The 12,213-nt window shown below is 42.6% G+C and overlaps 1 protein-coding gene across 2 annotated transcripts in view; it reads left to right on the top strand.

Moving 5' to 3' along the window:
* ADAMTS12 (ADAM metallopeptidase with thrombospondin type 1 motif 12) overlaps positions 1-12,213 on the top strand; it is a 788,736-nt gene that overhangs the window by 503,577 nt on the left and 272,946 nt on the right. For both annotated transcript variants that reach the window (XM_082272461.1, XM_082272462.1), the window contains exon 8: positions 6,219-6,362. In XM_082272461.1, the coding sequence (XP_082128587.1) occupies positions 6,219-6,362 (144 nt within the window). The remainder of the gene's footprint in view (positions 1-6,218; positions 6,363-12,213) is intronic.

Raw genomic sequence — 12,213 nt, 5'->3', positions numbered from 1 at the left:
GCAATCTCTCCCTCTAGGAAATGCAGTTTAAAAGCTTTTGATTACAGTAGAGTCCCTTTCCTCTGGACTACAGTTCCCACAGTGCAGTGCTGCCTGACTCACTCTATTGATCTTATCCTGCTCAGCAGCTCCCTCCTCTTGCTGATATAGCTGTTAACTAGTTAAGCACCAAAGGGCAGCAGCTACAGAGAACAGCTGCAGCCAGTGTTTCTCTCATGTACCATTCTTCATCCATTTAACATTCAAGCACACAGTTGTTGTTTAGAGATAAGACGTGATTGATTTCTGTCAGGATAGTATTGATGTCCTTGTTTCTCTTGGGAGAACTGACACTTCCATGTAGGACAGGCAAACAAGGCAGAGCTCCATCCTAACAGGGAGGAAGTTATGGATTGCTTTCCCTGCAAAGTAAGGAATAAAATCCATCACATCCCTTAGTAAAAGCAGCACACACATAGTACAAACAAACACTGGCTAGGAACACATTTAACCCTTTGATTGCCCTAGATGTTTAACCCCCTTCCCAGCCAATGTCATTACTACAGTGACAGTGCATATTTTTAGCACTGATCACTGCATTAGTGTTACTGGTTCTCACAAAGTGTCAGCAGTGTCAGTTAGTGTTAGAATGTCCGCCGCAATATCGCAGTCCCGCTATAAGTCGCTGATCGCTGCCATTACTAGTATAAAAATAAAAATGAAAAATTCCAGTATATATCTCGTAGTTTGTAGACGCCATAACTTTTACGCAAACCTATCAATATACGCTTATTGGAGTTTTGTTTACCTAAAATATATAGCAGAATACATATTGGCCTAAATTTATGAAGAAATTTTATATTTTTACATTTTTTTGTTGGATTTTTTTTATAGTACAACGTAAAAAATGTTGTTGGTCCTTTTTTTGTTTATAGCGCAAAAAATTAAAAAAACGCAGTGGTAATTAAATACCTCCAAAAGAAAGCTCTGTTTGTGGAAATTGTGAGTTAAAAGTTATGCAGTGCATTATTGCAATAAATGGCCTCTTCATGAAGGGGGGTAAATCTTCCGGAGGTCAAGTGGTTAAGCTATGACTCCTACAGCCAGCTACAATGTATTTAGGCCATCCACATCAGTCTCTGCACCTGCAGAAAGGGGTACATTCTTATGTTCCTACCATAGTCAGGAATATACAAGTTTGAGAATCTTCTTAACCTATCAATATGGTTTTGCATTGTGGGTGGAAAGGAAACACGCAAAAACCCATTACACGTAACTGACACCAGTCAGCTGAAGGTCAGCAACCACCATCACTGGTTTTTCCTTTATACGATTGGCTGACTGCCTGCCTCTCCTTCTTCTCTGTGACTAACGTTCAATAAATTGGGAAGGAAAACAAATCATTTATAGCACTTAGTGAAAATATAGTTTATGACTTCTGATTGGGTAGCTCAATTGCCAAACTATTTATATATGCGTTAATGTTATTTCCATGGGCTTAAAAATATATCCCATATTCCAGGATATTAATACGACTAATCTAATAAAATGCCCATAAATTAGTGTTGGATATTCAAACTTACTTCAAAAAATTGAAATAAATGAATTCAGAAAAGCATAACTAATCAGAAACATACATCTTTTTCCACCCATATTTGCTTTTTTTCCCCTATTTAATCCCTTCTTGACACAAAGTCATGGAAGGTAATGACATGGTTGTCGCTATATTTTAATGTACTGTTTATAAGGATGAGTGCACTTTCCATACACTTATCCTTTTCTACTTCCAATCCCTTTCTTCACGCTTTCAGCATATATTTTCATTATCTATGTCACTGCTGTCTCAACTTTGCACCTTGAAGTGTCCGCAAAAACCTTTCAAGCTATATTCACACCTGTGCACCGTGTTGTCCATTAATGTCTATGGGAGACACATCTTTAAGCCTGAAACTAATTGTATGTTGTGGTACAGTACTTAAAATTAGGCAGAAACAAAAGAGATGTCTGGACAGTTGCACTCCAATGCAATCCTGTTTATTGAGAAAGGTAAAATCCATACAGCATACAGTGCTGCAAGAACAAAACACTGACGCGTTTCACACTTTGTATCAGCGCTTAATCATAGCTACAATATGCATGACCAAACTCCAGATATATAAACTCCAGATATATAAAAACCCCAATGGTATACATAATTACCTTGAGTTAGATCAGGTGCATTCCAAACAGACAACTAGGCTGCCAAAGCAATCAATGGTGATCAGAATTAACCCTTAGGGCTCTTTCACACACTCCGCTCCGTCGGCGGACTCCAGTTATCTCAGCGGGGGGATCAATCCGCCGATCCCCCACTGAGCAGGAGAATGACAGCTGTTCTCCGCACTGTGTGTGGAGACACAGCTGTCAGAGCCCCATACATCTCTATGGGGGAATCGGATGGGAACGGATCGTCGGTCCGTTCTCATCCGATCCCATCCGATCCGCTGGACGGATGGAAAATAGGGTTTCCATCCCTCCAGATTTGACGGATCGGATGTCAGCGGACATGTCTCCGCTGACATCCGATGCCCCATAGGACAGTTCAGTAGAGCTGCACGATTAATCGTATGAAAATCGCGATCTCGATTCACCCCCCCTGACGATCTAAACCTGAAATATGCTCGATTATTTGCATAGCTGCATAGCAGAGAGAACAGCTGTGGAAAAAAAAAAAAAAAAGCCTCCTGGCAAACGCCTATCAGCAAAGTCTCCCAGTAACTATAAACAAAATGATTACATTGTATCTTTTCCTTCCCTCTGCCAGGGAGAAAGGAAGTTTAACCTCTTAAAGACTAGACCTTTCTCTGACACTTGTTGCTTGCAAGTTAAAATCATTTTTTTTTTTTGCTAGAAAAGTACTTAGAACCCCCAAACATTTTATATATTTTTTTAGCAGAGACCCTACAGAATAAAATGGCGATTGTTGTAATATTTTATGTCACACTGTATTTGCGCAGCAGTCTTTCAAACGCAATTAATAGACTTTAATGAATAAAAAAAAAAACGTAACAGTAAAGTTATCCCAATTTTTTTTTTTTTGTTACACAGAGAATCGTGAGAGAATCGTGATCTTTATTCCAAGCTAAAAAATCGTGATTCTCATTTTGACCAGAATCGTGCAGCTCTACCGTTCAGATCCGCCTGTGCGTTTTTTTGGCAGATTTGAACGGTCACCCCATGCATCTCTATGGGATATCGGATGTCAGCGGAGACATGTCCGCTGATATCTGATCCGATCCATCAAATCTGGATGGATGGAAACCCTATTTTCCATCTGTCCAGTGGATTGGATCGGATGAGAACGGACAGACGGTCCGTTCCCATTCGATTCCCCCATAGAAATGCATGGGGACCTGCCAGCTCTGTCTCCGCACACAGCACGAAGAACAGCTGTCATCCGCCTATTCAGCGGGGGATCGGCGGATCGATCCCCCGCTGAGAAAACAGAGTCCGTCCGACGGACTCCATGTGTGAAAGAGCCCTAAAAAAAGTCTATTAACAGATCCCAAATCATTTTGCCATTTGCAAGCCTTATTACATATAACATATTATTAATACAAAGATATATTAGTGTGTATATCCATACCACCTCATGTCTGAACAGCAATTTTCAAGTCTTTCCACAGATTTTCAATTGGATTTAGGTCTGGACTTTGGGCCATTCTAAAGCCTAGTACACACGCAACAAATTTCCTCCGACCGGTCGACCGTCTTTTGTCCAGAGTGGTGTCTTGTTGGTTGGAATGTGCATAGACTGCACACGAATTTCCCCGCAGGACAGAATTCTACCTCAGAAGTGATGTCATGTGTTGGTTTGCTTTCTTTGTGTTCTTTCTTCTCTGAGCATGCCCAGTCTTGCTCATAAGATTTTTCCCTGTCGAAATCTGTACTGACTGCACGAAAATCGGACGTGTTTTGATGGAGGACAAAAATTTTATAGCCTGCACACCAGAATTTTTTCGGCCCGAAAAGTCGGAGTCGGTTGACGGAAGCATCATACTAACAAGCTGACAATCGGCAGATCAGTCGTCGGGCGAAAATTCCTGGCCGAATTTTGACGCGTGTGTACAAGGCTTTACACATCAATATGCTTTCATCTAAACCATTTCATTGTATCTTTGACTGTATGTTTAGGTTTGTTGTTCTGCTGGAAGGTCAACACCCACTCCAGTCTCAAGTCTTTTGCAGACTCGAACAGGTTTTCTTCTAAGAGTGCCCTGTATTTGGCTCCATCCATGTTCCCATTAACTCTGACCAGCTTCCCTGTCCCTGGGGAAGAAAAACACCCCCACAACATGATGGTGCCACCACCATGTTTCACAGTGGGAATGGTGTGTCCACTGTCCAGGGTGATGTGCAGTGTTAGTTTTCTCGCTACACATAGCATTTTGCTTTAGGCGAAAAAGTTCAATTTTAGTCTTATCTGACCAGAGCACCTTCTTCCATGTTTGCTGTGTCCCCCACATGGCTTCTCGCAAACTGCAAACAGGACTTCTTCCACAAAGGGCAGATTTGTGGAGTGAAGGACTAATAGTTGTCCTGTGGACAGATTCTCCCACCTGAGCTGTGGATATCTGCTGCTCCTCCAGGGTTACCATGGGCCTCTTGGCTGCTTCTCTGATTAATGCTCTCCTTGCCCGGCCTGTCAGTTTAGGTGGACGGCCATGTCTTGGTAGGTTGTGCCATATTTTTTCCATTTTCGGATGATGGATTGAACAGTGCACTGTGAGATTTTCAAAGCTTTAGATATTTTTTTATAACCTAACCCTGCTTTAAACTTCTCCATCCCTTTTTTATCCCTAACTTTATCCCTGACCTTTCTGGTGTGTTACCTTGGCCTACATGATGCTGTTTGTTCACTAAGGTTCTCTAACAAACCTCTTCGGGCTTCACAGAACAGCTGTATTTATACTGAGATTAAATTACACACATTTGTTGGTGGAATCTATTTACTAATTAGGTGACTTCTGAAGGCAATTGGTTCCACTAGATTTTAGTTAGGGATATCAGAGTAACGAGGGCTGAATACAAATGCACTCCATACTTTTAAAATATTTATTTGTGAAAATTTTGAAAACCATTTATCATTTTCCTTTCATTTCACAATTACGTGCCACTTTCTGTTGGTCTATCACATAAAATCCCAACAAAATACATTTACGTTTTTGGTTGTAACATGACAAAATGTGGAAAATTTCAAGGGGTTTGAATACTTTTTCAAGGCACTGTATCTATGACACAAAATAATGCAGCTCTGTATTCGTGAATACTTTATTTAATGTATGTAATTACATGCAAGCAGACTATGTACTATGTATTTGTTTTTAACTTAAAGGGTAACTCCACTTTCGTGGGGGAAAAAACAGCAAATAAAGAAAAAACAATATAACGTATACAATTGCGACACAAATCATATTGTAATTGAATGTTATTAAAAATGACCTTTCCTTTTCAGTCTGCAGCTGTTGTATTTTTCTGAAATTGCAATGCAATATGGCTACCTGGAGCTGTTCTGTACACAGAATGTATACTGACCACACCCCAGAAACATCATTTCCTGCTTGTGTGATTGGCTTACCAATCTTCCCAGAAATCTGCACTAAAATACAAGTCAGATTTCTGGCATCCCCTGCAATAAAAATGTCATTTTTGGTGAGATACTCCCAATAGGAGCACGCAGGGCTGCTGCTTGGGGGGGGACCACCAGCCCTCCTGTAGGGGGCCCAGGCACACAGGGGGGCCCCAACAACATGGGGGATCGGTGCGGTCAGGCGGAAGGGCAATTTCAGAAAATCCCTGCAATGTACATAGATCACTCAGAGGGGAATGTTTTTTTCTCAATAAAAGTGGAGTTACGCTTTAATAAACTTGCAATCCTTGTACAACAGAGCTCATAGTGGGTGAGGCAGAAGCAGCACAAAGGTCCGATCAGTTGAGTTCAGTCACAGGCTGTGGGAGGGACAAGACCTGTATATGTAACTGACCAGCAGCAGAGAAATATCAGGTCTCCTCTACTGCCAGACAGTGTGTTGTGTGGCAGAGTTGTGTAAATCTTAGAACTGGATAGACAGAAATACAAATACTTTGTCAGGTAAGAACTCATATACTGTATGGATCTCATCTGTGAATTTACCTGTTTGCCTGGAGTTTCACTCCAATGGTTCTTCTTACAAATAATGTGCACTGTCATTTTCTGGCAGCTTTGGGATCCAGCATGATGGACAAGGAAATGATTGTGAATTCTCCGGAGGACATCCATATATCATGTCCCGGCAGTTGCAGTATGACACATCACCATTGATATGGTCGCCCTGCAGTAAGGAATACATCACACGCTTTTTAGAGTGAGTTCTCTTCTACTTTTCTGATGTTACCTGCGCTTTTATAACAAGCATCAAAAATAGATACTACTGTATTATTTTCTGAATCTTCTCAGCATTGTTCTTAGCTGTCCAGAGCAGCCTCTCTTAGGGCTCTTTCACACGGGCGGTCCGATCAAATCCGTCTGTCAATTTTTTAGACGGATCTGATCGGATGCCCCATTCAGCCCTATGGAGCAGCGGATGTCAGCAGTGACATGTCCGCTGACACCCGCTGCCATCCGCTTCCGATCCTGTCCGTAAAATCCGGATGGATGGAAACCCTATTTTCCATCCGTCCTGCGGTCCGCTCTCATCCGATTCCCCATAGAGAGCAGCGGGGGCTGTGACACCTCCCTCTCCGTACTGCAAGCGGAGACGGAGCTGTCATCCGCCGGCTCAGCGGGGATCGCGGATCGATCCCCGCTGAGCAGCACGGATCCGCCTACGGAGGCGGACCGTGTGAAAGAGCCCTTAACCTTTTCAACACAGAGGAACCCTTGAAATAAATGTGTGGTCTCAGGGAACCCCTGCTTTTTTACACTATAAACAAACAAAAAAAAAAAAAAAAAAAAGAGCGACAATTCTGAACTATTTTTTACTTTCTGCTATAAAACACAGCTAATCAAAAAAATTTTAAAAAATCTACATTTTTCATCAGTTTAGGCCAATATGTATTTTGCCACATATTTTGGTGTATATTGATTGGTTTACACAAAAGTTATAGCGCCTACAAACTAGGGGATAGATTTATGTTGTTTTTATTTATTTATTTATTTACTAGTAATGACAGCGATCAGCAATTTTTAGCAGGATTGCGGCGGACAGATCGGACACCTAACTGACACTTTTGAGAGGACCAGTGACACTAATACTGTGATCAGTGCTAAAAATATGCACTGTTACTGTACTAATGACACTGCCAGGGAAAGGGTTAACACCGGGGGCGATCAAAGGGTTAAATGTGTCCCTAGGAGGTGCTTTCTAACTGTGTGGGGGATGGACTCACTAGATGAACATAGAGATCTGTGTTCCTCAATAGTAGGAACACAGGATCCCTGTGTTCATTTGTGAATGGCAGTCTGGTTTGTTTACATCGGCAGATGGCCGTTCTGTCTCTATGGGAAGGGATCGCGGTTGGCCGAGGGACATCGTGTCCACTGTACCCACTGATTGGCTATCCCTCTGGCCAATCAGCGTGCGCGCACTCCCACTGGCTATTACACGAAACAACGTACATGTACGTCATTTTGGGTAATAGAGCCGACCTGCCGCAGTAAAAGTGCGACAGCTGGTTGGCAAGTGGTTAAACAAAAACAATATGATCTGGTATCGTACGAGGGAAATTCTTGTCCCATCATATAATATCGGATGACCTGTCGAGATCGGCTCTTGAAAGCTGTGTACTAATGATCAGATTATCATACGATCGCTTGGAAAGCGTTTTTTTTTTTCTTACGTTTGTAGCACCCTCCAAGGTAGGTGATAGTGAGAGATGCATAGTTTTTGGCTCTGTCTGGCTATCAGAGGAGCAGCAGGCAAATCTATATTGCTTTCTACCTACCAGAGAGCACGATCTGTATGTTAGGTCTGCTCAGTGTGTGATTAATTGGGTATAGATAGTGTTTCACGCTGGTCCAATAGGGAGGCATGTTGGACAGTGGGAGGAAACCTGACCTATGGGTATCACAGGCTTTGATACAGTCCCAGTGATTGGCAGAGACCGGCTGTCTCGGTGCATTATGTGATACTGTATAAAAGCCAGGATCACATGTGCTGCAAGGTCTTTGACTGGAGAGCAGAGTCCCCGAGGGAGGGTGGCGGCTGCCTCCTCCTCTGTAGCAGTGACACAGTGTCCTCAGGAGGTCGTTCTGAGAGCCAGAGAAACAGAGCTGAACTCAGAGGTCCAGGAGCTGACTGAGTGGGGAGACACTGGAGACCCTAGAAAAACAGTATCTTGAGTACAGGAGATTGTGTCCAGGGGCCTGACCTGAGGGGGGCCACCCCAAAAGTAGGATAGTCAGTCGACGGGTGTCAGCAGTCCAGAAAGAGGTTACTAAGGATAGTGTCCCAAAGAGAAATGTAATTCACCAAGTCTTCTGGCAAGAGACTTAAACCCAAATCTACCTAAGTGGCAAAGTGGATCAGCAGCCTGGCTGCATCATCAGATAGGAGTTCTCGCAACTTGTGAATAGTCAATTTGGAGAATCACACTATTCCCTTCCCCCATCCCTATTTAAATAAAACACCAAAAACAACTACATACCCCTGGATCATTGATCATTGACTGAGCCAAGTATTAAAGTGTTAAATTGTGAATGGCAGTGTTGCTAACGGTAACCCAGGGGGACCCGGAAGTCTGTTATCCAGCAGTCCTCAAGGGGGCAGTGCTACATGATATTTGGATCGTGTGTACGGGCAATAAGGCAGCCACCACATCTAAGAAATAATAGGCTGCAATATATTACGTAGATAATAGGAGTAAGCAATGAAACACCCACTCAACCCAGCGCTAAAAACCAAGAAAACATATACATAAAAAGCAGCCGCTATAAAGATCTAATAACTTGCAAAGGTGTATATTGAAAACCAAAAGAGGATCACATACACTAGCAGCGCTAAATAAAAGACCCTAGTAGAATATACAGAAATAATGCATCCAATGTTAATCCTCAAGGATGCAAACAAATGTCCATTTTGAGTGAGTGATAACCACAAAAGCTGTATAATGTTGAAAAGTTCGTATGGTATATTTGATCCTGGAATGAGAACCTATAAACCACCAGTGATGTTCACTGCCGAGATGGACCACCGTCACCACACCTCCAAACGTGTCCCCCTAGGTAGTAAAAACTCACCAAAACCTGGGAAAGAGACCGCCTTGAGAAGGATTTGAATCCAAATATGGTATACGGATCACAGGTAAACAATCTCCGGTTTCACCAGTAGCTGATACTTGCATAAAAACTTCAACGTGACATAAACAGCAATATAATCCTCGGAACATGAGAGGAAAAGAAAGGGGGAGGACCAATAGTGTAATTCCGTAAAATACACTTTATTTAAAATTCCCAATCCCCCATATAAATACACTCACAAAAATGCGACTTGATAGTAGCATGTAAAATATATAGGTTGTCTGTCGTGTGGCGGTCAGGGCGCGAGCACGCATCCATTAGCTGTCACACAGAGTCGGTGTTCGGAGCTCGGGTTCCCTTGGCTATTAGAGGTAGCGGTGAGTGACCGGCACACGACAGACAACCTATATATTTTACATGCTACTATCAAGTCGCATTTTTGTGAGTGTATTTATATGGGGGATTGGGAATTTTAAATAAAGTGTATTTTACGGAATTACACTATTGGTCCTCCCCCTTTCTTTTCCTCTCATGTTCCGAGGATTATATTGCTGTTTATGTCACGTTGAAGTTTTTATGCAAGTATCAGCTACTGGTGAAACCGGAGATTGTTTACCTGTGATCCGTATACCATATTTGGATTCAAATCCTTCTCAAGGCGGTCTCTTTCCCAGGTTTTGGTGAGTTTTTACTACCTAGGGGGACACGTTTGGAGGTGTGGTGACGGTGGTCCATCTCGGCAGTGAACATCACTGGTGGTTTATAGGTTCTCATTCCAGGATCAAATATACCATACGAACTTTTCAACATTATACAGCTTTTGTGGTTATCACTCACTCAAAATGGACATTTGTTTGCATCCTTGAGGATTAACATTGGATGCATTATTTCTGTATATTCTACTAGGGTCTTTTATTTAGCGCTGCTAGTGTATGTGATCCTCTTTTGGTTTTCAATATACACCTTTGCATGCAATATATTACATTTATGTTGTTGGATTTAAATTCTTAAACCTTTTCGCTGCCACTGGGGTATGCCATATGTCAGGGAACCCCCCCCCCCCCCCCCTGTATGTTTCATGGGCTCTGCGCTGACATTGTCGAACCCTGGACCACCATCATCCCATTCACTGTTCTTCCTTTCCACTAGGAAACCTGAAGCAATACGTAAAACAAAACTTCTGGATTTGGCTGTTACTTTTGACCTGTCCTCTATTAGCTTCCATAGAGGGCAGATGAGACATCACGGGTCTGAAAAACCTCTGTTGTTTCATTAAAGAATACCTGTCACAAAAAAAAAATGCATCAGTTAGTATAAAAAAATTTACAAAGTTAAGGCACAAACACTTAAAGCGGTAGTATACCACTTATTTCCACTTATTATAGGCTTACCTGTAGGTACAATTAATATCTCCTAAACCGGCATGGTTTAGGAGATATTTGCAGTGCATGCAGCCGCTCACGCGGTCTGGCGGACCTTCAGCTTTCCTTGCCGGGAGCTTGCCGGAAAATGACTCCCGCGCGATGCATACTAGCTCATTATGACTTTGTCTTGCAGGGTTTTTTTTTTTTTTTTTAGGTTTACAACCGCTTTAAAGTGATATTAAAGTCTTGTTTTTTTGTTTTTTTTTGTATGTTTATAAATAAATACTTACCTGCTCTGTGTAATGGGTTTGCACAGAGCAGCCCAGATCCTCCTTGGGTCCCTCGCTGATGCTCCTGGCTCCTCCGTCTTCCCAAGTGCCCCCACAGCAAACAACTTGCTATGGGGGCACCTGAGTCGAGCCGCTGCTCTGTGTGTTCATTCAGACACGGAGCCGCAGCTCGGTCCTGCCCCCTCTCTCTCCTCATTGGCTCACTGACTTTAAAATGACAGCAGCAGGAGCCAATGGTGCCTGCTTCTGTCTCAGCCAATGGGGAGTGAGAGTCCCAGACAGCTGAGGCACTCAAAAACATTGCTGGATCGAGATGGGGCTCAGGTAAGTATGGGGGAGGGGCTGAGCGGGGCTGCTTCATGCAGAAGGTTAGATCTTAAATCTTTTTATCATAATGCATAGAATAGATTAAGGTAAAAAAAACCTTCTGCCTTTAGAACCACTTTAAACCCCCTCAAAAAATGTATTTTTTGTGCTCCCCATCCCCACATAAGCGCACATCCGACTGTAAACACATGTGTCAAAGGCACCTATACACAAAATAAATGTCAATTGCGCTACAGGTGTTGCATAACGCTGTGCACACCAGAATGAGAGCAATCATTCAAAGGACATTATTCACAGTCTCCAAAGTGATGCCCTGTAGGGGCTCTTAAAGCGTTGCCTATAGAAGATTTAGGGTACCAAGGTTTGCTTCTGTTTCATAGGCACACACAATTTTCAGACCTGACATGTTGGGTATCTAATCACTTGGCGCAACCTCATATTTTATATTCAACTAACAAAAGTGGGTAATATATTGTGGGTATGTGCCCTAAAACTAACTTTAGTGTATTTTTTTTTTAAATAAACAGTTGCACAAAAAATAATTTAATTATTTTATTCTCCAAGGTGTTTACTTTTAAAAAATCTACAGTGTTTTGGGGATCTTCAGGTCTAAATTTTTTTCTTAAAGAGGTTGTAAACCCCAATTTTTTTTTCACCCTGAAAGAGAAACACATAATGAGCTAGTATGCATCGCATACTAGCTCATTATGAAATACTTACCTTAGAACGAAGCCCCTGCCGTGCCGCCCGCTTACCTCTATGACGGGCGACATGTTTAGTTGCCCGTCTTCTGGGATCGCGGCATCCGGCCATCTGATTGTCCAGAACCGCAGTGACGTCACTCCCGCGCACGCACGCGGGAGACGACGGTCACGGCACGGGGCTCTGAAGGAACGGCACCAGCGGCCGTTCCTTCAGAGCGCATGCGCCAGTGATGTCACTGGCTGCATGTAAGGTAAATATCTCCTAAACGGTACATGTTTAGGAGATATTTACA

Source organism: Pelophylax lessonae (assembly GCF_965119305.1).
Source record: "Pelophylax lessonae genome assembly, chromosome: 1".
In the NCBI taxonomy this organism is placed as follows: domain Eukaryota; kingdom Metazoa; phylum Chordata; class Amphibia; order Anura; family Ranidae; genus Pelophylax; species Pelophylax lessonae.
Note: the sequence above shows the minus strand (reverse complement) of the source record. Positions and strands in the feature narration are given on the sequence as shown.